Here is a 27,368-nt window from a genome sequence, read left to right as displayed (position 1 = left end):
ACGAAGATTCTGAATCGGTTGAAGGATTCATTTAATTTAATGATTCTGAATCAGATAAACCATAATCATACAATGAGATTTATCTTCGAGTATCAATACAAGATCGATTTTTTTACTGTATTGATCGAATTATTTGTTTATTTCTTCAAGCAATCATTTTAAAGTCTAAGAATTGACTATTTTTATAAAATTTTCCATTTTAAGCTAATATCTTACATAGTTCAAGCCGTAACATAATGCTTCCTCACGAGCATGCACCTTAAATGCAGTAACTTCCACAATGGCAGGAATTTTCCATGGTTCCACTAAAACCCGTTCGTTTGCCACAAGTTCAGCGGACGCGGTTTTTCGTCCGACTTCAACTCCAAGCAGTTAATTTAGTTTTTCATTGCCTTCGCCAGTCGAAAATGGGAGGCATCGAAATAAAACACAACCTCGAATTGCTCAAACCTTGCGAGTACAACCCACTTTCTTGCCGAGACGCATTGCGAGTGTGGAGCGTACAGGAGATCAGTTTCCAAACCTGCTGAGCCTTCTCTTCCGTTACGGGTGACTTTAGGAAAACGGGGGAAAAAAAAGTCGTCGAGTTTTGAAATGGAACAGATTTTTAGTACCGTGCTACTCAGGTCCCCCTACCTCGTCTCCAAAGGTTCCACTAATGAACGACAGATAGACACCCCTTCAGCCAGCGTGGAAAGATAGACACCAATAATTGCTTCGACGAAATCGACCACCTCCGCAGTGAAGATTTTTGGATTTTTTCTTGCTGTTGTTGTTGTTGTTGTTGCTGTAAATCTTGCCATCAAAATGGCGGCCCTGTTCGAACGGTTTCGAGGTCTGGCGTGATTGCTTGTGGTGTGTGTGTGTTTTTTTTCGCTGTTCGTTTAGCTTACAACCTCCTCTCTATCACTTTCATATACGTAACAGTAGACGAAAGCCAAGATCACCATCAAAGCTGGAGGGGTTTGGGGTTGGAAAAATATATAAACCCGTATCTAAAACCCGTTCACGGCGGTTGGCGCTAATAGACGGAGCCATTCTCATTGGCTTGAAATTAAGTTTCATGTGGATCTCTTCTAGGCGGTAGACGACAGTTAAAAAAAAAAAAATGGTGCTGTAATTAGATTTATTTCATCCGTATAGTCGAACGCCGAATGATGGCCGACCCCGAAAAGATCGCGTTCAATTGCGTCGAAAGAGAACGCAGACGCGTCATTAGCTTTAATGACAAATGCTGGCTTCGTTTCAACGGAGAGCCGTGAAACCGTGACTAAAAAGGGGCAGGATGGCATTAACATTTATCGACATCAGGTTGGGTTTTTGGTTGGCTGGGGAGGGGGTGGATGTACTCCGCTTGAGTCCCAAAGCAGTATGTCATCAACAAGTCGCACGACGATCGCGCTTAATTTAATCGCTTGTTTTATGTGTGTTCCTGTAGATGGAGGTTATTAAAAAAGATCTTCTTCCAAGAAGATGTGCGTTTGCTCATCAGCAAACGGGCATAAAACTCCTTACTTGGCCGCTTTCCTAGATCACATTACGATTGGCAAAATGGTGCAAACATGTCGCTGTAGTGAAAAATCATTCTATCACACTCGCACGATCTATCTCGCGGCAGATCGATCGGTACAATGTATCATCCCGTGCATTGTTAGCGAACACATTTAATGGGCGCAATTGCATTCACGTTCCGCGTTCGTCATCGAACACACTGCCACACAAGGCAGTGGGCACTGGCAGCGATCGATCGATCCGTCCCGTTTGCGTCCCGAAATCATCCGATTGCACACGACAGATAAAGCTCACGCATTGCGCACCGATCGATGATTTACAAATCCTTCCACTCGTTTACATTCGCTGTAATGGCACAGGCAAAAACGGGAACGCTCCCTATCCGGCTAGACCGATCGCCGATCGTATCGTGGCCCGGGTGTTGTGTGGATCTGGACGAGCTGCCATTTTGTCTCCGGACCTTGGTGGATCCGAATTTCGATTCGAGTGCAGCTTCCTTCCAGCGCGACGCAGCGACGCAGAGTTGATGGATGGCATCGAAGGCCGTTGCACCATGGCCGAGCACGTGCACGGTTTCGGTGTGCATTTTAACATTTCCGTTGACATTTATTGCATCCGTTCGCCAAAGGCCTGGGTAGAGACCGAAACGCGCCAAGGTTAGCGGCAAGACCGCTTCGGGCGATCTTGTCGATCTGCGGTGTCGCTGTATGGGGAAGCAAATAAGACTGACTGGTGACTGTTTTGCTGTGCAGATTTATTTGTTCTGCGCCGTGCGCGAAGGACAGTGGCTGAAGGATGGCCAAATGATGGAAGACGACAGGCTAAATCGACTCCCTATGCGCGACGCTGTGTAACTGAATAAACAGTAGTTGAGTTAACAAGTGTCTCTTTTTTGTACTTCATGTTTGCCGTCGTATTCAAGTTTCTATTTATTCATGTTTAATAATAATAGACTGAAGGAATTGAATATAAATACAATATAATATTTGACCTGATGATGTTAACTTATGTCGACCTTTACCTGCGCAGGCAATTTATCTCGACTATCATGAAATGGAGTTGAAAATGTTCTTTCAGACTAGAAGTGCTTAAAGAAATTGAAGCGCAGTTAAGCCTCATATCACTTCTTTAACATATCACCCATACCACCCACATGCCCTCAAGAGTTAACTTCCCCCAAAGATCGGAATTAAGATTGACAAATTAGACGAGTTACAGTGATCTCATAGGCACCTCAAGGATCTAGAGGGGGATGATAGGATCTATGTCAAGGAGATGGGCTAGTTTGTCTTCTCTTCAAGCTAGCGCTAGATAGGGCCTTCCAAGACTTGGAGGTATAATCTTTGGGGATTCTATACGAACACACAGGAGTGACATACAGATAGGTAGACCACACTTTTTGAAGTCGTTCAAAATGTTGTGTAGGGTGAAAGATCCATTCCGATTGATGTCTAACAACATTGATGTTGAGATACGTGGATGTGTACTTGCTGCCAATTGGTCTTTCTAAAGCTGCTGTTGAGTTTAGGTACTCATAAGCGCCTCTGAGATGTGGATTCTGCCCAAAACTGACGAAGCTCCCCTTTCAGAGATGGTGAGGTGTTTTGAGGATCTTCTTCATCCATATATCATCAAGGTTATCTAAGTTAAATGGGTTAAACGTGATAAGAGTTCTACGGATGCTTTAATTAACTCTACTCCTCAGAGACTTAAAGCAAGCAGAGATATATCAGACATCTATTCCATTATTCTTGACATATATTCCATTATTCCATTAATAGCAAGAAGTCTTAAATCGAGTTTCAATATTTAATTTTTTTAATAATTTATCTCTACTCAAAAAAAAACCATCACCTTCTACGAATTTGGATAACTGCCGAATGCTTATTTAATTTGTTTTTTTTTTAATCTCAATATCCGCTCTGTGTATGGAAAAAATGAATGTTCTCTCTCTCTCTCACTCTCTCTATCTCTAACGGTATGAGGGAATAGCAAGAACAAAATAAAAAGCGTATCGAACAAATATGTATTCTGCGGCTGCTAATTTTACGACCGGCTTGATCGATCAGCAACCAACTTCCAATTCTTTCCAAACCGCCCAAAAACCGCGTGCCACCCAATTGATTCCTTTTAGTGTCGTTTGAGCGACGTGTGCGTGCATTATACCTGCCTTTGCTTTCTTTCTTTACTTTGCGCAATAAAGTACATAAAAATATTTCCCGCTTCGTAAACACGATGTACGACCCGGCACATGCCACAATATGATCGGCAACCGTAAACGTGCCAAACGACGCGAATGCCCAAAGTTAGGCCTGTTTTGGTATTCCGAAGGGCATGGCATCTCCATAAAGCACACACACACACACTCTTTGGCGCTGCCGTATCGCGCGCGCCCGATGGAGGCGCTTGATCAGCCCGCAACATGGCGCTGCAGATGGCTGCCTGCGATCGGTGTTCGTTTTTTTTTCTTTTTCGGAGTATAAATTCCCCAAAAATGGCAAAACCCTGCCCCTGGGACGGGACGGCGTTTGGGGCAAAGTCGGTTCGGTCGGCCGGTAAGAAGCCACCGGCACCGGCAACACCGTTGGTGATAATTAACGATGAAAAGCACGCAAAATTACCATCAACCGGTCGGGCGGGTGATGAAAAGGGATGAAAGGACACGCAAAGGGTGTTGCTTTTTTTTCTGTTTAAGGGTACGGTTTGTGTGCGCTTAATCATTGCGGGCGCATCGTTCTCCTTGGTGCCACCGGCTTGCAAATAAAAAAGGCAAAGGCTGCTTTGTTGCTTTCGTCTTCTTCTACGGCGGGTGCAAATCAGCGCTTGATAGAGTGTCGCCTTAATAAATTGCAATTTATTACGATGTGTAAAGGGCGAAGCGGACAGCAAAAAACACAGCCACAACCGGCACAAAACGCGCGAGAAAACCCGAATCAGACAAAAGCACTGCACAGACATCTAAGGGCGGAAGCTCGTCGCACGAAAAGTTACAATAAAATGAGCAAAAACATTTTGACACATCATAAATTTCGCTGCAATTTGCGCACTTGCAATGCGTGATCATGCATTCTTCAGGTGCAATGGGGGCCTTCTGGTACGATACAAAGTAGCGTAATTTATGGATTTTATAAAAATAAGCGAAATGATTAATGCCCATTAGTGTGGAGCGTAAAGGTTGTTTTTTTTTCGTTTCCTTTTCAATCTTATCTGTGGCAATTACTTGTTTTAGAACAATTTACAGAGTTTTCGAGTTCAAGTGATAAAGTGGGCCGGAGCATATTAGAGAGAATTCTCAGAAATTCTTAGAGATTTCAGATCTCTATCGTCACATTCTAGTCCAACTTGAACAGAATCCAGCAAAAGGCTCTGGCTCTGAATCTTGAACTCGAAAACCCTGTATTGGGTAACATAGAAAAAAGAAACCCCCAACACCCCCCGATAAAGAACTCCCGCCTAATAATTGCAACCGAGCCCAATTCTACGATCGTCTAAGCGAGAAATAGAAATCTAGAGAAGCCCAAAGTCGACGATCGAACCCGACAACGGACCATCCGAAGTATTACGTATTCCGATCAGCTGCCAGTGATTGAAATAAACATTTTCCGGACGAAAGCGTGCCCAGCGTACGCGTATTCATTGCTGCTTCCCTTCGCGGACCATCCTCCTCCCCCCTGGTTTCTCCGCTCGTAATGCCACCCCCGCCCAAAAGAGGGAAATAAAAATTTATTTTATAAGATATTGCGTGTCGCGCACACATACGATGGCTGGCGCGTACGTACGTGGGGTAAGCATTTTGTTCATTAAATTTTGATTTCGAACCCCGCAGAAGATGGGCGCTGCGTATCGTTCTATGCTACAGTCCCCGGTGCCGGTTCGGTGCACTATGGCGAACGATCGATTAGTTGAAGCTGATTTTTCATTCATCAGACACACAGCGTTACGAAGGGGCCGCGGTGGTGGTTTGGATGCGCGGGGATGCGTCGGGGTACATTAATCTCTTTTCGCATCCGGTTATGCTGTCGCACCCGCGCAGGGCTCAGGGCCCAATCGGAAAGCCTCAAGAAAGTACCGTTCGTGCAGGGTCCAGGGCAACAGTTGGGTGCTTGGGAGCGGGTCTTCTAGTTCGGTGCTGGGGTTTGGGGCTGATTGGAAGGCGCAAATGTAGGGCAAAGGTAGATTTAATCTGGCCCGTGTTATGCATTTCAATTACGAGCGTTTCCTGCGTGGAGCGTCATTTTGATTCTTTTTTCTTCTCTTGCTCTCTCTCTGCTCCGGACTATCCTCCACACATGAATCATTCGCAGCTTAGTTTCGTTGATAGGCAGCAATGTTTAGAATCGCACCCGAAGCACTCGACAGTTTTTATTTATTTATTGCGGTACCCTCGGAGTGGTGCTTGTGTTACGGGCGCTCATTTGAATGCGGTTGTCGCAATGCGATGCAACTCATTCTACCGCTGACAGCATCACATTGATAATGATGATGATGATGACTGCTGTGGGGTAAGGGAAAGGGAGAGAGAGAGCAAAAAAAAAAACAGCAATCGCATTAAAGTTAATACACATTTAGCAACGGACGAATTACGCTTAAACACTCCCGGGCAGCTCGTTTAAACTTTCCGCTTGTGTACGCGAGGAATGAAAACAATCTTCCAGAAGCGCTACAATTGCTGCAAGTTGCATCGCCGACAAGTGCACCCCGTCATACCAGAGCCGGAATGGGAGGATTGCAGCAGTAGCAGCATCACCATCCACATCAGCTGGTGCTACTGCCATTGCTGTCTGCCTGCCGCGAAAATTACTATCAGACATCAGGCAGCAAACAACAACGCGGACATGGGTAGTGGAGCGAGAGAAGAACAGCAGCAAGCAAGCAAAAAAAAAAATCACAAAAATCTAGACTGTGGGAACAACAACAAGACGCCCGCGCGATGGAAAACAATAGGGGTGGATATTTTGCAAAAAAGAAAAAAAAAGAGTAAAACAACAACAAACACTACTTGCAAACGCACCAAAGCCCCCCCTTCTATCTACAAAACACACGTATCTGTTGGGGTGTGCAATTATACTGCCGCATCGAAACGGTGACTGCAACTGCAGTAACTGCCGCGTTACTTACAGCCTGCGGTAACTAATCTGCACCGCTCACCGTGTGTTGCGAGATTCTGTGAGTGTGTGATGATGATTTTTCTCCCCTTAGCTCCAACCGACGTTTTTGGGATGGTTTGTACCATCATCGTGCGGTGGAAAATGGAGGTCCACCTACAGCCCCCGCGATGGAGTGTTAGATAGCAGGCAGCAGCTGTTGAAGTTTTCTACATCTCCCCGCACGTTGAGCGTCAAGACCCACTATCGGTGATGAGATTACGCGAGATTTCGCTTGGTGGGTTTGATGTTGTGAAAAAGGGCTTGTGCGAAGGAAGTTGCGGAACATGTATGCAAGAAATGGCAACGTGTCAGATTACTATAAGTTGCACCAAAAAGTCCTCTCGAGGTTGAGGAGTACTATTTCCAACAGACCCTTACTTATCAATGCATGTTGTGATGTCACCTTTTTCCTTTCCGGTTTCCGTCATTCGTCAGCCGCCAGCGGCACGCTGACAAGGGAAACGACGTGTCAGTTTGTCTGTTTCGATTCTAGTAGATTAATCGCCGTTCGATCCGGTGGCTTATTATTTCTTCCCAAGTGTCAACGTCTCAGGTCAAACGTTTACTTACTCGCTAGACGTTGCCGGGGCGGAAATAAAGCTGGTGACGCTCTAAAACAACGTTCTGATGGGCATTTGATCTGCTGCAGTTGTAATCGAAATGGGTTCTAGACAAACGTCATCGTCTTCCAATAAGTAATCGCAACCTTCACCTCAATGTAGACCCGGTTCTGTGTGCTAAGGTTTGCTTCAGAGTGCAAAATCGTTCGGTATCATTTTAATGACGTGACAGTCCTTCGAACCTTAGCAGATCTCATCTGCTGTTTAATAGTGAGGTTATCGTACATCACAGACAGCTCTTCATTCTGTTTACTCCCCCATTATACACAAACACTGTGTCAAGTCATAATGATTTATTTTTCAGATACAGAGATCATGTCCAAACGCATACAAATACTAAAAAATCTGTTATATAATCTCAGCTCTCTTGACAAGTGCTTGCGTATATCGTTATACACAATAGCAGTTGACAGCACTCTCGTGTATATCTCAATAACTATGCTGTTAGTACTTCTTAGTATTTTCCGTGCTAGCTGATGACTTCTGACTGAAGATAAATGAAGTTTTTTTGGCAAATCGACTCAAAGAAGAGCTCAACACTTCTGAATGATTAGATTTGTGTTGGATGAGATACTAATGCTGGTTAGTGGTGTTGTTGTTATTTGTTCCACAAGATTTTGGTTGCGCAACGTCTTGGGTTACCCCCTAAGTGTCTTCTACAGGCTCTGTAATAAAAAAAACTCTCTCTGCCGTGAGATTGAACTTAACACAACAACACGTCTAAAGTCATCTCTCCAGTTTAAATCAACTCTTGCCTGGTGACGGAAGATGCCGTGAAGTCTTGACGACACTGTGTCACAAGAAATCTTCTCCAGAATTAGCTTCATGGTGAAGTACTGGTCAATTGTTGATTTTTCCTTGTGGAATTCTTTCAGAGAGGACTGAGAGAACATTTAGCCCACATGAATCCACATGAATTTTAGACCACATCGAACCTATATTTGTTGCCCTCTAGTTCGTAAAAATGATTTTAAAGACTTTTTTAGATAATGAAACACTACCTTCTAACATATTTCCACATAAACCCAGGCAACATTGTAAGATGAGCAAGCCTCTGTGATTCGCGATAAAAATCAATCCTACTCATCGTACAAGCTTACGCGTAGCGTGTATAGTAGCGATCCGATCGAACAACATACCATCACACAACAACCACAACAAAAAACTTCCATCAGTAGAAAGCGATGATAACGCCACCGACTCCTACATCTAACGGCACATGATCTCATCTTCCCGCGAACCGGGTAGTGGCACCCGAGCAGGGGCACTCTAATACATCAACTACCGTCCCGTATCAAGCCTTGCCTGGTGCAACAATCTCGATCGGTCGATCTTCATACCGCGGCTAGCGCGGTTGAATCAGATCGAGAGCCGATTAGAGGAGAAAGAACGCGGGAAACGAAACAACAGCAACAAAAAAACGTACGGTGTCAGCAAGACGACATGGTGAGGAAATTAAAAAATAAAAGTAAACCTTCCGCATTACGAACGGATAAGCATGCCGGTGCGTTCCCCGGGTGTGACAACCCGGGGGGCCAACAGGGGGTGTCGCTGTGTGCGTTTTGATGTTGCTATTGTTTCGGCACGCAACGGAGCCTAATCCTCCGTGAACCCTTCTCGTACGCATAAACATGGTTTCCTTTTTTTTTGCTCGCGGAACTACGGATACCTTCCACCGGGGGTGATGCTTCTCTCCGGAAGCATAAGCCAGGGGGAAGAGAAAGTGTACATGAAAATTTATGTTGTTTGACTTGTGTGCGGTGTAGTGCGAAGCCCAAAAGCCGCTGTTGTGGTGCGTTGCGTCGCGTGGGAGATTATGCTAATTAAATGTTTTTTTTTCCTTTTTACCGTGGAAGACCAGACCGCAAGAGATGGAAACGAAAACATTACTCCACTTTCTTCGCGCCTTACTTCGGACTGTGTGCGGACTGCGCACGAAACTTGTTGATGTAGTGTATTTGTTTAATATCATTAAAACAACAAGAAATGATTCATGTTTTCCACAATGGCATAAAACCTTTGGTCTGTGTTTTAAGTGAGGTTATGTTCGAGGATATTAAGCTAAATTGTTATATCCTTCTTTACCATAAGGAACGTTTCGACCCGTAAATATTTCATGGTATATATTAGTGGTAAATCACAATCAGCTCAAGCTCATCCTCATTTACATCGAAAAACCATTTTTCACACCTTTTTTTTTTGCTTCGTAAACTCCTGCGCAGCAATCGGAGGTCACACAGTTAGGCTTGTGACACCATTCCCAGGCGAAATAATTGTCACGTTGATTAAGCACTAGAAAGCGCATCAGACGATGATGAAAAGCTGAACGATGATTTATGTTGCGACCTTTTAATCAGTCGTTTTATCTGCGCGCGAGAGGGGGGGCCTGTTTTTCCATCCACCCAACGGTGGAAAGTGAATTTTGAAAGCACACTCGCGTGGAAATGACTTCATTTCGGTCGCAAGAAATGGTTTGGTGGTTAGAGCTGTGTATTTCCTTGAGGAGCCATCTATCAAGATTCCAAAAAGTTATTAACGTACGTGTTTTTCGTATTATTGAAGAACGTGTTTAAAATGAAATTCAAATTTACGTAACGATACGCCTCTTGAAATGTTTTTCGAGCCAACTCATTAGCTGCCATGTTTGAGGAAAAGTACGGGTGATTTCATTCTAGAAAGCCATTATTAACACACCTCAGCTAACGAGGTTCGTTGATAATGATCAGTGTCGATCATTTCCCGTTGCGCTAGCGATGCATTGATTTTGCAGTTCCAGCAAAGCTCTGTCTTGAAAAAAAAAGAGCTATACGAGCCTGGCACGCAATCGAACTCAACCCCTACCCGCAGGGTTGGGGCAAGATCGTGATGTCTCGCAGCTGCGCAATCGGAGAAATCTCATCGTGCAAGATAATTTTCCGAACTCCTTTTTCACCCGACGCAATTGCGGCTAATTTGCTGTAAAGACGGCTTAATTACTCTCGCGAGTTCTGGACATCTCCGGACGCTAACACGTGCGCACGCACTGCCCGCCAGTTACAAGCTGGAACTACAAATCTCCAATATTTTCTTTCGATGTCCCGGACGATGAACCGGGAACAGGCTCGCAACTCCTCGCATTTGAGTGACATTTGTCTTCGAACGCGATACGATCGCGTCGAGATTCAAATCCTCATCAAGCGCTGCCTGACTGACTGACGCTTGCTACCGGGTTTGCGCGAGCTCTGCGATCACCCCGATCTGCGCTGACAGGATCGCTACGTCCAACCGCACCACGATCAATCTCGTACGTGATTTCTTCGAAACTAAATTTGGTAAATGGCTGATGTCAGATCGGATCGTCCGGATCCGCAGCGTGTGGTTGTCTACCACGCACCGGACCCGGCATCGTTCGATCCGGAGATCTTCGTCTGTGGGTGTGGCCTTTCGGAGCAACTTGTCAAATTCATTTCGTATCGCTTGGAAGAAGAGAAATAAACACACAAACATTGGAATAAAAACACGCAACCAAGGAAGTTACAAATCAAGAAGGAATTCTGCGTTGTTCTTCTGGATTTGTAGTGTCGTTTTTTTCCTTGAGGTTTGTCGATCGATGTCGATCAATCACCTGGCGGGGTTGAGGACGTGTGACGATTTCTTGGAATGGAATTCTTCTTATGCTGCTTTGCGTTGCTGGTCCACTGGATGTCTATCGAATTTAGCAGTTTTTAGGCAAACGATTGGAGGATAAATTAATCCGAAAGACAGGTTTTGTCTCGTTGGTTTGGTTGGGCACATTTCCGAATAAATGTTTTCCGTACAACCTTGTACAACATTTTTATTGAGCGATCTCGGTTTTTTGTTACACTAAACTGTTTTTAATCAGAATAATATGCAAGAATGGACATGATCTTGCATGATTTACAAATAGTATCCTCTCCTGTGAACTACAAGCTGGTGGGTCTACAAGAATGTTCCTCGATTGCTTGAAAAATCGGGTTTTCCCACACTCGTGGACGTGAAGCGTGAAGTAACTTCCCTTTAGCGCCTTAATTGAACCATGTTCGGGTGCGATGTGTTGTGCTACTCTCCGGTTCAGTGAAGCGTACCGGAGCAATGCTTGGTGTGCAAAGATTTACAGCAAACAAGCTAGCAATTAATCCTCGTAAAAGAAACTGCCCTGTATCCACGATCGAATGAGGTAGTTGCCAACCGAGACCGAGACTTCTAGCTCTAGTTCCTACACACATGTACAAAATTCCAATCACCACATGTGATCCACAGCGCAACACTCCTCACACGGATGGCTCGCGATGATCGCGAAAAGAACGAACCCCATTTGGCATGGGGATTGGTAAGATCCGGACGGAAGTGAAGACACCTGTGCTCACTGGAACGGAAATATCAGCTCGCCGTTCGGTTCGTAGGGAAGAAAACTGGAGGAATTGGCGTAACACTTCCCCAGGTTCGTTCACCCGTATAATGTCTTAGAGCGGCGCAACACACAACACACAACCACCGCTTATTTGCACCATCGGACCTGCGTTGGGGTGGAATGTTTTGATACTGAGCAGCACACCAACACCAGTGCCAGTGGGGGTTACTGTAGGCAGACTGATGTCTCGTCTTATTTACCCGTTAGTTTTTGTTTCATTCTTCAAAAGCTTTTTCTTGAAGATATTACACAAATACAGTAAAAAAAACCTTTAACCTGCTGTACGGTGCAATGATCGACACTGTACGGCGTGGGTGAAAGCCACCAACACCAACGTTGCGCCCGCACGTCGTTTGCAAGAAACGCACAGAAGGGTGACTCCGTCGGATCGGGGTGAAATTTTCCCAGGGTGGTAAAAATTTCTCACCAACAGTCCACGAACCGGAACGACAAAAGGCAAAAGGGCAGAACGCACCGTGCCGTGGACGAGGCAGAGCGAGAGAGAGAACATAGAAGAAGATACGATCTGAATGATGAAGCAAAGGAAGATTCAAGATCAACACACCGAACGCACACAGTTGTTCAAGAACATACCCGTAGCAACGCATCGATGGGTGGCGAGAACAAGGAGTTGTTGTGTCATGAAGTCTGAGGGATGTATAATTACTTTACCCTTTAAACTCGTTGCAGAGTATATGTTCAATCAGAAATTCTATCGGTAGTATCATTTTTTGTGTCATTCCATTCTATTAAGAAGGTCCTTTTGGATAATTTGATTCCCCGAACTCTTTTAACAATGTTTAAAATATTCTATCTTGAGCTTGAGACATCTTGAGCTTTTGAACTTCAATGAAGGAAGATGACGCAAGATAAGTTTAATTCTTGCTGAAGAAGTCAATTTAGACGAGGTTCAAAACGCTACCTTCTGTGAACTATTTTTAAATCCAAAGGACGTTGGGCCTTGATCTCTTTGGAATGAAGAATTCCCCCACAATTTAGGTCTTGTACATCTTGTAATAATTTTTACATAGCTTAATAGTAGATATGAACTTAATAGACAATAGCAACCATATTCTAATCAAGTTTCGTTTTGTTTCTATTTTTAGGTAAGTCTTCGTGCCTCGCTCGCTTTATCTTTCAAACATAATGGTAAGTTCTTGGAGTGGTACTCTTTGGAACGTATCGTGCCCTGTGCCACTCCCAGGGCATGCACAACCCCATCGGTGGTCCAATAAACGCTCGGTTGTACCCAAAGTCACACCGCTCACAGGAAGTGCCTCGGAATCCGGCAGGACATCGACACTCTTCGACGTGGGTCGCTTTGCCCAAACCTCTCTGATAGTCACTGGCAGAATCCATCACGATAAGCTGTTCGCTTGGTTCATAACGTCCACTTGGCTTGAGAGACATACGGATCAGGAAATGATCGATGTATGCGAGCACTATAAGAAACTCTGTACGAACGATTGATGATCCGTTTAGGTAAACGAAATGTGACTCATGCAGTTTAATCTTAGCTATTCCATTGCTGATCACTTCATGGTTACTATTCCTGTGAATAATCGTTCTGTTGTAGCCCTGAAACAAAAAAGATCGTGTCGTGTTTAACAGCTGTTTCATGTTTGTGGTACTGTTCTTACCATGAGAATAATATCTGGGACCTCTTGAGGGTCGTCTAGTTCTATTGGGATATGAAGGAATCCTCCGTACGATTTTACTTGATATTCTATGAAGCGATACGGAAGACTGTAGTATAGTGACCGGTTGGGAGAGTGAGAATTGGTGATAGTTTTCACCATTTCCACTGTGCCATTTCCATCCCACATTACGTACCGCATTTTCCAATCGTTCAACGCCATCGTATACTAAGAGGAGAAGAATTGCTTTAGAATGAATTTCTTCCATATTTCAATTATACTTACATTCCATCGAAAAATGTGAGCTTTATGGCAGAGGTCAGATACACCAGAACAAAAACACTTCATGCAGGATTTGATGTCTTCGTCTCCAGCCAGAAACTCTCCTTTAGGACAGGGATTCCCCTGCACCACGGCCACCGTCACCGGTTGTACGTTGACCATTCCAAGGGGATGTGCCAGATGGCAGGAATAATTTCCCGCATCTATTAATCGCATCCGGCAGGATAAGTGTCCAACGCCCTCCTCCGACACCCAGTCACAGACTGGATCGAGCAGTTCATTGCCATTCATTTTCCATCGTACGATTGGTGGCGGTACACCCGTTCCACGGCATGTTAGATTCATCCACTCGCCAACTTGAACTTGAACCATGGCGGGAGGTCTTTCGATAACCGAGGCACTCTGACAATCTGCCTCATCTGACCCGTCCGGACAGTGAGCGAATCCATCGCAGCGGAACGTTATCGAGACGGAAATGCCACATCGACACCGGAAAGGAACGTATCTCAAGGGAGTTCTGTCGACTATTGGGGAAGGGATCGTCACAGAGTACTACACGCTTTGCTATAATTCTAACACCTTACCGGCAATAACACCAACAGTTGGAAGAATTAATGTAATAAGCAGAAACTTTGTATATGTCATACCAACGACTACAACTGAATGACCAACTTAAAGACTGATAAGCAGCTTGACGCGACGTTCTCCAACGAATCTTTGAGAATGTTGGTCGTGGACAGAGAGAGAGAGAGGGTTTCTTCTACTTTCTATGATAACATTCACTGGAATGACACATTTCTGTTGAATGGAGAAATGTTTGAAGCAAAACATGAATTCTCTTTGTTGTATGCCGATATTGCAATGTTAAGGGTTTTGAGGGTTTGGACAAAAAAACTCATTCCGAAATAAATTCTATCCAACGCACCGGAAAAGCGGTAAATGTCTCCACCTACCATTCGTAGTTGATTTCTTTTTTGTCTCCCGCGTTAATCAAAGAGCGGTCAGGAAGACGCCATAAAGCCCGCCAACACCGATGAGCTGGCCAGTGGACGCGCGCGTGTCACCCGCAGCCACAAAGGCGATAGTCTATCAACGATTCCTTGCCATCGCGTGCGTGTTCTTCTTTCCGATTTTGATTTAAAGTGTATGTACCATCGTTTTTTTTTATACGCATCTCTCTCCTTCTCGACTTGTCTGGTTGCCCATGCGTAATCCATTCAAACGGTTCATCGCTCTGATTGGGCACGCACTTTGTCGTGTACGGTACGGTTCATTTCCCTCGTTTGCGTTCGAATACTTATTTATTACATTTTTACGAATTTGATTTGTCGAAATCGTGACTCGCGCACCGCATTGAACAGGGCAGGGGAACGGGGCCAGGATGGTAGTTTATTAGATTTTTATTAAAAGTAGCTACGAACCGATCCATAAATCATTGCGCTGGCACCGGAGGACCCGCCCGGGGTGGATTATCCTATTATTTAAACTGAAACGGGAAAGCACCACAAAACGTGTGGCGCCAGGGCGGAAACGGAGCAATGAAATTTATTTATGCTCGTTACAGCCCTGCTAACCCGTGCTATTACACGCTTCTTCAGCTTAAAAGCTCTTGCCTTGAGTACTGTTTCGTTTTGGGTGAGCATCATAAATTCCGCAGGACGCTACAACCCCCGCTTGCAGTGAACTGAAATCGTCAGCTCTATTCCAGGAAAAGTGAGCAACACCAAATCTGGTGACTGATTAGAATTTTTAATCCATCCCGTAACTCCAGCCCTCTGCCCCTGCGGGACACTGGGCAACATTTTTGCTTATGCTGTCCCCCCCTCCCCGGTAAGCATATGCTCGAAAACGGAGGGAAAATGCCTCAAAAAAGTTCTCCACCATTAAAGTTCGCGAGCGCCACCGCTAGCCATCCGCGCAAGTGCATCGAATGAATAATTCAAAACTCATCAAAATGCTGTGCGATTTTGTGATCCTTTTTTTTTGTTTGCTTTTCGGAGCTGCGGGGTTTTATATATTTCGCGAATAAGAAAGGCAATGTTACTGCAAAGTATGTTGCGCATAAATATTTTTTAGACAAAACCAAATGCTTCTCACTCTTGATTTGAACCTTCGGTATTTTTGGTCTTTTCATTTTTGGAATTGCGCGTTCGTTTGTGATCTTTGATGAACAGCTTATTGGTGTTCAGGAATTTACTAAAGCACTTATGTATATCGGAAACTTTAACACAAAACGAGATTTAACTGCAATCTTCCGAGAGTATTTCAGGTTAAAATGAAGCTAAATTCTTTAAAAACTCCAAAAGCACACTTCCCGCTCGCTGAAGATGACATCTACCGTGTCGGTTGACATTCCACACAAAGCGGACGAGTGCGAAAATTGCAAAAATAATTGCTCCCCTGCACGTTATGCACGCTAATTGGCGCTGAAGTGCAAAGATGTACGATTACACAGCGCTCGAGCGTGGTGTACGCCACGAACGAACCCAATAATTCCTGCGCGCCTTCGTCACGCTCAATCGGATTTCCGGATCAATGTAGGCAGGGGATTTCCTCAAAGCGAATCGGATCGTGAGGACAAAACTTAAAAAAAAAAACAGGGATCTCAATAATAAAACTTGCACAAGGTTTCCAACTTCACACATGTTGAGTTCTGTGTGTGTGTGTGTGCAATTCCTATTCCGCCGGATTGGATTGAGTCGATGATGAACTCATTGTAACTTAAATTGCTCGCTAAAAGAGGCAATTTGCTGCGTACGGTCCTCGGTGGGATGCCACCGACCTGGGCAATGTAATTGTTGATTAATTACCAGCCATTGTTTCCGCGGGACCATGTCGTACCAGGAGTGACTTTATGCCCCCCCTCCGGGGAAGCATCCCGAGCATTAATCATCGAAACGATCAAAATCGCAGACCCCAAAAGCGGTTGGGGTGGTTCGCCTTTCTTTTCGTGGCGATGAATTTTAAGCTCCCCTTCGGGTCGATGAGTGGAAGAGCATGAACAAACCGCTAGCTAGAAGCAATTAGCATGCTGCAATGTCGGAGTTTGACCGCAGACGGCAGCCGACGAACATCAGCGCGTGTTGCGTTATTAAAATTCACCCAACACTAAAGGGGAAGCGTGTCTTCTGCGCTAGGAGCTCAGGAAGAAAACCATTCAAAACGGTTCTGGAACACGTCGCGCAATCTACCGAGGGCACCTGTTCACTATTGCAAAGCAGAAGAAAAAAATCCGCAACACATGCATAAAAAAGGACCACTCAACAGTGCTTTTCCTCTGGTTGTTCCGTTTGCTGCTTTTATACGAACGGCTTGCGCCCGCCCGCACACTCACCAACATGGCGACATTAATATTCAAGCTGACCACGTGTTCCAGCTCCATTTAGCACGAGCCCAAAACCCAGTCCGGGTTCCTGGGGAGAAATAGTAGAGGGAGGGAAAGAACAACGGTACAATGACCGCCAGCAGCAGCAGCAGCAAGTCGAAGTCTATTTGAATAATAGTTTGTGCCGAGATTGTTTGTTGTTTGCTGTTGTTTTGCTCCTTCGCGTGGTTTCGCATTACATGTCGGGGGCTCGTTGCATGTGAAAGCACCCGGGCATATGGGGAAAGGGTGGTTGCAGCATGGCGGGTATGAAAGCATAAACAAATTTACTGTCCCATAACTGTTCGATTGTTTTGCTTGTTGTGCCGTTCGTTGGTTGCTCTGACAGGGTGACGCTAAAGACATCAGCTAGGTCCGTACTCCATAACTCTGATCTGGGGCATTTTCGAAGAAGATTAACTTTAAGTTGACGTATTAAAGGTATCCTGGAGTGATTTGTCCAGAGACCTTGAAATAGTTCAAGAATCCTCAATAATTTTCGTGGATCTTGTAAAATATCTTCAACAGAAGCTTGTGTCTTCTTGAAGAAATAGATAAAAAACGGCTCGATATTCCATCGGACATCTAAGATCATGAAAAGCTTGGAGTGTTCGCCCAAATTTCTTCGAATCTACAAGTATATTGTTAGAGGTTCTAGAAATGAGTAAGTAATATTGTCCGGTGTATACGAGACATGACCTTAAATTAAATCATATCTGGACCATTCCTTTAGACCCAGTACAGATTATCGAGCAATTCTGGTAAATAAGCCAAGAAAAGCCAAAAATTCCAGGCCCTTGAAGGCATCTCCAGTCGAATCTAGATCCCCCCCCCAGCAAGGTCTAATCAGTATCAATTAAATGCATCTCTGTGTGGTGAAATTTCGATCAGCAAGATCCCGATCATCACCACCAAGTGTCCAGGGTGTGTGATAATCAGCCGAACCGGAACGAAGCGGAAGCCACCAAACGGGCAGTAGATTCGGTAATTGGGAAGCCCGGTAAATCAAGCACCCAACGCACGTGTTGTGCTGCTCTTACCACACAGTTGCTAAATTGAATTCGACAGCTCGAACGAATCGCTTCTGAACCGTCGGCCACCAGGACCTCCAGGATCATCGTCCCGAGCCGGCTTACGTCTGCCACCGGCTAACAATCGCCAGATTTATGAGCACAAAACAGTCAGCAGCAGCAACAATCCGACGCGAAAAGAGCAAAACATCACCAAGCATAAGCCGCGCTGATAATAAATGTCAAACTTAATTTACCAATGTCATCGCATTGGGCGGTTTTGTGCTTCGTGTGCCGTTCTCTACCGACCGTCTGTGTGTGTGTCATCGCCGGATGATGGTAAAGAAGGAAAAATAAACCACCCGAGAACCAAACGGAACGGCAGCCACCGAGCCGCGGTCTCGGGGATGCTGTCTGCATATAGTGCGCGATTCCTGCTGATAGTGAGCTTGAAAGGGCGAAGCAACAAGAGATAAATGCCGCCCAGAAGGACCGCCAGTGTGTGTGTGTGTGTGAAGGGCAGAATTATTTATCGCCCGAACATAATTTACTCTCCCACGAACGATAGGAAGTGAGTCGGGCGTGTTGTTCATCGCTAGTTTCGTTGCTCCTTTTCTTCTTCAGCGCAAAACGACGACCGGAGCCGAGGAAGTTGCAGCTAAGCCGGGGAAATAATATTGCAAAAACTTTGGGGTGTGAGATCCCGTGAGCCCGAAGCATCTTCGTTGCATTGCGGCACGTTTTGCTGCGGTGTTTGCTTCGTTTGATATGAAGTGCATTGCACATCCGAGCTGTTCGATGGTCTTTTTATCTGTCTTTGCTGTTGTGAGCTAAATGCCAACGGAATATAATTGGCACGCGCCTTTATCGTGATTGCAGTGCGAAAAGTAAACTGCTTTACGTTGTCGTTGCCGAATTCTTCCAAGAAATGTGTGATCATTAATAGAAGTTGTTTTTTAGATAAATTTTCTTCGTATGACGTATACAATAATAGTCAAAATTTAAAGCAATTTCAGAACTTAATTTTGTTTTCCTTCTTTTTTACCTTCCACAGGTAAAAAGTGGCGCTCTCTAACGCCCCAGGATCGACGTCCGTACGTGGAGGAAGCGGAACGGCTACGGGTGATTCACATGACCGAACATCCCAACTACAAGTACCGTCCACGGCGCCGGAAGCACGCCAAAGCTAGGGCAGGTCCCGGTACCGGACCTGCCGGTACTGCAGGTTCTCTCGGCACAGGTCCGACTGTCGGTGGAAACAGTCAGGGTTCTGCAGCTGGAGCCAACCTCACGGTGAACAATTCGTCCCCAAGTGAGCTAAACTACGGCGACGGTGACTCATCGCAGCGTATGAGTCCGTTCACGTACAACCCGCACTATTATGCTGGCAGCAACAACGCACTCAACACGCCCGACTCGAGCCCCACGCAGAGTCCGGAACCGATCGCCGTCCCACCGACGGTCGGAAGTCGCAAGCTGGCCGCCGTAGCCGCAGCTGCAAATGGAGGTGTTGCTACCAATGGAGACGCTGGCCAGAAGATGGAGGACGTGTCGTCAGCTCTGCCCACACCGGAGATGAGCCCGTTGGAGTTGGAGAAGGAGCCGGGCTTTGGCGGTGGACTGCATTCGGCGCACGCCGGTAGTTACGATGACCTGAAGAGCAAGCAAAAGCTCACATACGATGGGGTGTATGGCGTGAAGAGTGAGCAGAAGTTGCCAGCCACCTTCCCGTCACATGCGTACGATCATGAGACGCATCATTCACATCAACAGCAGCAGCAGCAGCATCATCAGGGTCAACACCATCACCACCAGCAGGACGGTCTGGTGAAGCGTGAATATGGTGGATTCGGGCTCGGTGGTGATAAGCGGTACTCGTACGAAGGTGTTGGTCAACTGGTGAACGGAGGCGGTCTGCACGAGAAGCGCAACTATCTGTCGGCGAGTTCCGGGTCGACGACGACCACAGCCATGGTGAACGGGATGTACGTGATGTGCACGAACCGTAGCATTCTGGACCAGGGCCACATCGTCACTGGAACCTACTTCCCGCCATTGGCCACATCCGAGGATCATCAGACACTCGGGACTACCACCATGACGACGAGCAGCCATGGTCCACATCTCAGTACAAACAATCACAGCAGTGGCAACAGCAGCAACAACTCGAGCACTCCGGGGACTCCGAGTCAGCTGAAAAACTCCAACGGATTACTGGGCGCAGGAGTGTCCACCTCAAACACACAGATGTCACAGATCAATAACAGCAATGTACAGCACCTGCAGCAACAACAGCAGCAGCAGCAGCAGCAACAACAACAGGCAGCCAACGATCAACTCAATAGCTACTACGGTACGGCGTCACTACCGAACGGAACACTGCCGACGTACTCGTACGCCTACAAAGACTATGGCATCATGTACGAGACGCACCCCCTCGCGGGCCAGGACGTAGATGCGGTGGATGCGCGTGATCTCGACAAGTATCTGAAGTATCCGGACAGTAATCACAACTTCAACGGGTACGACAGTGCATCCTACCATCAGCAGACAGCCTCCTCACCTGCGGGTGGCTCCATCTATGGGATATCGCAGGGCGAGTACTACGCCTACGGCGGTACCGTCCTTGCTCATCAGTCTCCACAGCATCAGACGCAAGGGCAGCATCAACAGCAGCAGCAGCACCAACAGCAGCAGCAACAGCAGCATCAACACCAACAGTCCCATCAGCTATCCTTGCCCACAAACGGAGGACAGACCATTCCGAAGCTCTCGGACGTCATGCTACAGGGTGGTCCCGGTTCGCATCAACTCCCTTCAACGCCCGTGGCCCTCTACGCGCTGCCACAGCTGCAACACGCACAACATCTTGCCGCAACTGCTGGTGGTGGTGGTGGATCCGGCGCACAGGTCGTCACCGTTCCGCACGGTGTACATCCGCTAGGTCCAAATGGCACCATGGCGGACATCTACGTCGCCAACGAGCAGCAGCTGAAGGACGACGAGTTTAGCAACATTCTGGCCGGTGTGCGCAAAACCTGCTACAGCAACTAGTGTGCGAGCGAGAGCGAGGGATTCTTTTTAACGTGGAAATACTCAAGAGGACAGATCCTTTTCCAAAGGTAGTAGCTTCATTTCAGTATATAGCTGTGGCGTTCCTTCACACGGCTTCAAATTCACATTCTTCACTCGTTACGGTACTGCAATCGATTAGGTTTAATGTTTTGTATATGATAAATTAGTATCACATAACCTCTCCTCCTTCACCGCTCCCCGATCCTTCTCTCCCTCCCTGGCACATTCGTTGGCACCCACCGAAATTCCATCAATTCGATGTTCTAAGCATGGGGGGGGGGGCGTTCAAAGGAATGGGAACCCCGCATACACGCGCATACGAGTGAACCAAAGGTTTTGCTTTTCGCACACAGTGAGCAATAGCAAGTGTAGCTGCTAAACGTAACGTAACGTAATTAGTGTAACAGTGTTCGCATATTATAGCAACACTGCATAAGTTATATCTTCACCTTATTTCAGACACTTTTTTATCGTATTTTTGTGCTACATTTGTTTATTAGTGGTGTTTATTAGAATGTTTCGTGAGGAAAGCCATTTCCTTTCCACTTGAAAATACTGTACAGAACGAAGAAGTAGACAAATACAAAATTATAGCAAAACAAAAAAACACACATAAATGATATAAAAGAAGAAAACAGAAGACAAAAAAATGAACAATCACTAGAGCTTTCGAGCTGTAAGTAGTGGAAACGTATCATCGCATTCCGCTGTAGAATAATGATCGTAGATTAGTGGATGAAACAAAAAACATGATTATAGGTTAATTAATAGAAGAGTAGGCGTTAGGGACCGACGACAACTTGCGTTGACGAGTGGCTAACGATCGAAGATTCGAAAATGCGCCATGTGTTTTTGTTAATTATTTCTTTGAAAAGGGAGTTAAAGGAAACATGCTTCCCCCAAGCTTCCCCCAGCATGGTGGGAAAATTGTGTATGATCGCGCCCGGGAAACGAAAGATCGTAAATCTAGGTAGCGTCGTGGATCGTAGTCTATGAATCATTTATGTTACGATCATTAAATTGAAATCACATCAAAGTCACCTGCGGACGAGTTTTTGGGGTTTTTTTTTTGAGTTTGGTTGGATGATCGAGCAAAAGGAAGGCGTCATTATTATTTTTGGTTTGTTTCGTCGCTATTTTCCACACGCTTTCCGTGGCCAAATTTTTCGATTTCCGTGCGTCTGTGAGTGTGTGTGTGTGTGTGTCTGTGTGCGTGGAGGTCACTTTCACGTCAACGGTTGGAAAACGGTTCCCCGATAATGCGTAAGTGTATGTGAATAAGTGGTTTAAGTCGTAACTTCCCGAATGAATGTGAAAATAAATTAAAAGCAATCATAGATGTTCAACCAATAAATGTTTTGAGTTTTTGTTTCTTTCAGTAAACCTCAAGGATTTGTTGGGTAAGTTCAATGTTCAAAACTTCAAAAGCTGTGTTTTTTCTGCTACTTTGTTGTTCAGTTCCGAAAAGATCTTCACCGTTGGAAGCACTTTAGCTTCAATCCCTGCATTTCGCGCACAAATCGCGATCCATCTTATCCGGAGTTATCCAACTCCACGTCCAAACTCCTGACTTCTGACCATTAGCAATTTTAAGATGCGCCCGCTCGTTCCCCCGGTTCTCCAGTGCTCTTTAGCTGCTTTAAGTGCTGATGATATTTCTCCAGATTTCTTCACCCATCTCGGGTGCGTGAATGGGGAATGTGCTTCTGCCCTCTTGCCTCCACATCGACGTCCATTGCTGGTCGGGCAATCCTCAATCGGGGCAACCCCCGTGTGGGCGAAACATGAGCGCAATCGGGTATGCTTTAGTGATAAGGAGAAAGCCCGGACCACGCCAGGCGTCGGTTCCGTTCCGGTCGGGTCAAATGGGCAACTCACCGATTTTCTCTTCTCCCCGCTCCTTTTCTCCTCTCCCCATCAGCTTTAGCCTCGTGGAAGGCGTGTGGAACGCGATGTGTGTGCTATTCCGTTCCGGCTCGGCAGTTTTTCATGGGAAATGCGCCCGAAACGTCTTCCCCTGGTGTGTTAGTGGTGGTGGCGTTGTTATTTCTTTCTAGCCATTACGACTGGCATTTCATTCCTATCGGAGCGCCCCGTTACCCTTTTTTTTTGCTTCTCCATCCCCTCATGCGCCACCCATTCCGCTCTTTATCTTTAAACACTCATTTTCATGCCATTGGCGCAAGGCGGAAGAGAGGCCGGTAGTGTAAGGAAAATGATTTTCATTCCCGGAAGATAATATGACCCTTTTTCTTCCGAAGGGTCCACACTCGCGGATCGAGTGTCGTTCGGCTACGGAAGCAATGAAAACGAGCAACATAAAAACAAAACTGCAAATGCTTTCATTTTATGACATTTATGAAACGACTGAGCATTAGAGATTTTCTTTTTCTGTTGAAAACCTTACACATCATCAACTACCCAGTAAGAACTCCAACCCAACGCGTAAACTTGGGCGATATAAAAAAGAGAACTTCTTACTTTCGTCGCTTCCCATTTGCATCCACCTGCCAATGATAAGAACGCGGAAAGAAAGCACCACAGAGGAGCGAAGCAAATGGAAAATGGAACCAAACATTAATGAGGGTGGGGGAAGATTTACTATCTTGCGGAAATGTCGTAAATTTGAATCATAACTGGAGCGTTCATAAAACCAAGTGAAAATGGAGAGAAAAAAGGGGTTTCAAATCTCTAATCGCTTTATTTTGCTAGCGTAAATGGCGCTTAGATTTTGTCGCCATTTTTATGTGAACGATCAAGTCGGGTGAGTGGTGGGTCAAAGCGTATTGTGTTTTATATTTTTGTGTTCTCAAACTTGTGTGCAAGGTACTTTGAATACATGTCATACCAATGGTTGCTTTGATTGGTTGAAGTGATTTGTTTGAAGAAAAACTTTAACAAACAGAAAATCGACCATGTTTTCGATGGCCATTCAACAAAACCCCGATAACGGTTCTTTTCTACACACGTCATTATATTTTTTACATTTCATTCTAATTGTATAAACAATCCTACCACGAGATCAGCACCCTTAAAGCACCTTACTCAATCGCACTCTTGACCTCAACAGCACTAAAAACAACAACAACAAAAAACGCATCCATTAAGCATTAGAACAAGGCGGAAACCGACAGAAAAACGTAAAAATGTACCTTTTAAAGCTTTCCACGCGCCGATGGATCGTTAAAAATACTACCGCTGCTGATCACGATACGCAACCGAAGGGAACAGGGAAAAGCGATGGCGGTCATGAGAGGGGGGGGGGGGGGAGCAATCGAGTATAAATAAGAAGAAAACTTACACACAACACGAAGGAAAGGAGAAAAAAACAACCATACATACAAACACACACACACATGCAGCACGTAATCTGTATCGTAAAACACGAGAAATCAGCACAGAAAAGATGGAAAAAGAGAGCGAGAGAGTACGACACAAGGGTGAAAAACAGAGAGCGAGCTATATATAATGATGATAAAATTATAAATTAAATCGCATATTTAATTAATGCCAGCAGGGAACACAGCAGAGAACCAGCGGCGTATGCGGTACGGCGAGACAGGGACGAGACGGGGAAGCAGAGAGCAGAGAGAAGAAAACAGAAAAACAATCAAAATTTTCCCACGGTTTTCCTCGAGAGGGAATGGTGGGAGGGGGAGAGGGAGCCTTCGTGTCGCGTGGAACGCTTTATGTGTGGTGGTGCACCAAGTTCCATGCTTTTGATCTGCAGCAGATTCGGTTGTGGGTTGATTGTGATTTTTCTTTTTCTATTTTGCTTTTCCACCCCTTATAACCTCTCGCCCTTTTATTCCCGCTTCCTTCACACCTTCATCACCCATGTGGCTCGGGTTTATACGGCTCATATCAACACGTTAGGCGCGGAACACCGTTGCGGGAGACAGAAAAAGGAGTTGAACACATCCGAAGGAAAAACGCATTTCGAAACGCAACGTAACGCAACACCGTACTCGGGGAGCTTAGTCTGACCCCCGTGCGGCCCCATGGCCGTGTCAGAAGGAAGAGGACAACATGCCACCCGCAACCGTACGCCCTGGGGCGCGGGGGTGGCTTCGGGCACCCGTTAACCGTACGAATGGAAGGCATCTTGTTTGCTTCGGCCCAGGTGTTCGCCGAGTCGGAGAATGGAGCGCAGGGAAACATCCGTAACATGCGCAACATGTCCCGCGCGCTTGTAGCGTCGGTGAAATAGAGTAGAGCCCCGATAGTGTCGGATTTTCCTACTGGCGAGAAGGCACTTATTTGTTTTGTTTTGTTTTTTTTTCACCAGCGCCAACAACCCCCTTCAGCCAGTTGTAGCTAAAAACCTTGTAATGATACACTTTTACGTTTATAATTAATACGAATACAGCGAATTCCAACCAACCCCTGTGCCGGCGGGTACCGAGATTAATGGACTCGAACGGTGGCCTCCGTGGTTGTGTGCACACACACACACACACACACACACAAACACACACACACACACACACACACACAGACACACACACACACACACACACACACACACACACACACACACACACACACACACACACACACACACACACACACACACACACACACACACACACACACACACACACACACACACACACACACACACACACACACACACACACACACACACACACACACACACACACACACACACACACACACACACACACACACACACACACACACACACACACACACACACACACACACACACACACACACACACACACACACACACACACACACACACACACACACACACACACACACACACACACACACACACACACACACACACACACACACACACACACACACACACACACACACACACACACACACACACACACACACACACACACACACACACACACACACACACACACACACACACACACACACACACACACACACACACACACACACACACACACACACACACACACACACACACACACACACACACACACACACACACACACACACACACACACACACACACACACACACACACACACACACACACACACACACACACACACACACACACACACACACACACACACACAGCAAACGATGGGTCTCCATCGTTGCACCGAATTTCGCCAACAGACACAGCGTTTCATTAACAGGCCTCGCTTCATTCATCCCGCGAGGAGAGTTCGAGAGGCGATACCGCGTACGGCAATACGGGAAGCAATCACACACGCAGGCTAACGCGCTGCAGCAAGTTTCATGTTACGACAAGGGAAAGGCTAATTCACCATTACATTGCGTGCCTGCTGCACGTATGGTCACCACTTGCAGGTATGCCACTTGTTTTCGACAAGTTTTTGCGACGCTGGAACACCCCGGAACACCGAACGGCAGCAGTTTCCCACCGGAACGATCGTACGGTAAACCGTAAACCGATCGAATCGGATGCGATTGGGTTGCGCTAGCGTTGTCCAGATCCGTATCCAATTTGCGTACTATTTCTAGCGAGCTTGGGATTGCTGCTGTTGCGAAAATAGGCTTCCCGTTCCCGGGTCTAAGAGGCCCCACAATATCCGGGAGTCTAGGGAAACAGTGTTGAAGATCGAACCTTCGTTAAATGTTTGTAATATCGTAAGTATCACATTACTCCATGCTCATGCTGCTTGAGAGCTTGGCTAGCGAAGACTTCTTGGATGGTAGTTTGTGGACAAATCACAGGCAGAAGTTTCTTTGTTTTCTCTTTTTCGCATGATTTAAACTACAAAGTAAATGAATCAACTAACAAAAATTAAGTGAAAGTTAGCGATTTCTCCTCCCAATTGATAACTTGAAGCCTGGTTACGCGGTGCCAAGACTCTCAATGTCTTTGCTCAACTTATTGTGTAAAACAGAATATTCACTACCAGCAAAATACCTACGATAGGGCCTCTCTCTGTAATATTAACTCAAGGTTTTAAGCTCATATTTGGCCAACCCTTCAATACATCCCTTATTTTCTTATTTAGATATGATTTGCAATAAAATGGCAGACTAATTGGTGAAAAGAGATGTTTTGGAAGGTGAAGTTTTCGGTAAGTTGCTCGTGATCTCCACAGTCTTTTTGGATGACACATTAGTAGAGTAGGTGAAAGATGGAGAAGCTGTCGAAGTTTTTTGATTAGATTACTCCTCAAGCTTTCACTGACATCTGAGGAGATCGTGTGTTTATTCTAAAGATGTTTAGATATTGGCCTAACCATTACCCTTTTGCGCATATAGAATCTCTAGTGCATATACTTAATACTAGTATATCGGTCGTCTAGGCAAATGGTGACGA

The 27,368-nt window shown here is 45.8% G+C and overlaps 2 protein-coding genes across 2 annotated transcripts in view; one reads left to right on the top strand and one right to left on the bottom strand.

Annotated features, from left to right (window-relative positions):
• LOC128300325 (putative transcription factor SOX-15) overlaps positions 1–22,385 on the top strand; it is a 53,844-nt gene extending 31,459 nt beyond the window's left edge. The window contains exon 3 of the mRNA XM_053036348.1: positions 19,038–22,385. Coding sequence (XP_052892308.1) covers positions 19,038–21,037 — 2,000 coding nt within the window. The 3' untranslated portion in view covers positions 21,038–22,385. The remainder of the gene's footprint in view (positions 1–19,037) is intronic.
• On the bottom strand, positions 12,828–14,125 carry LOC128306975 (basement membrane-specific heparan sulfate proteoglycan core protein-like). Its single transcript, XM_053044664.1, has 3 exons — positions 13,613–14,125; positions 13,331–13,555; positions 12,828–13,268 (listed from the first exon to the last, which is right to left on the bottom strand). The coding sequence occupies exons 1-3, from the start codon at positions 13,979–13,981 to the stop codon at positions 12,828–12,830; spliced, it is 1,035 nt and encodes a 344-aa protein (XP_052900624.1). The 5' UTR covers positions 13,982–14,125.
• Positions 22,386–27,368: the final 4,983 nt, after the last annotated feature.

Source organism: Anopheles moucheti, chromosome 2 (assembly GCF_943734755.1).
Source record: "Anopheles moucheti chromosome 2, idAnoMoucSN_F20_07, whole genome shotgun sequence".
NCBI classification, from domain to species: Eukaryota; Metazoa; Arthropoda; class Insecta; order Diptera; family Culicidae; genus Anopheles; species Anopheles moucheti.
The sequence above is the reverse complement of the archived record's forward strand: the minus strand, read 5'-3'. Positions and strand labels throughout refer to the sequence as shown.

Coding starts and splice junctions, on each gene's coding strand:
- LOC128306975 (XM_053044664.1), bottom strand. CDS start 13,981: ATGGTTCAAGTTCAAGTTGGCGAGTGGATGAATCTAACATGCCGTGGA. Junction 13,556..13,612: donor CTCACATTTTTCGATGGAAT/GTAAGTATAATT, acceptor TTCTCCTCTTAG/TATACGATGGCGTTGAACGA. Junction 13,269..13,330: donor TCCCAGATATTATTCTCATG/GTAAGAACAGTA, acceptor TTTTTGTTTCAG/GGCTACAACAGAACGATTAT.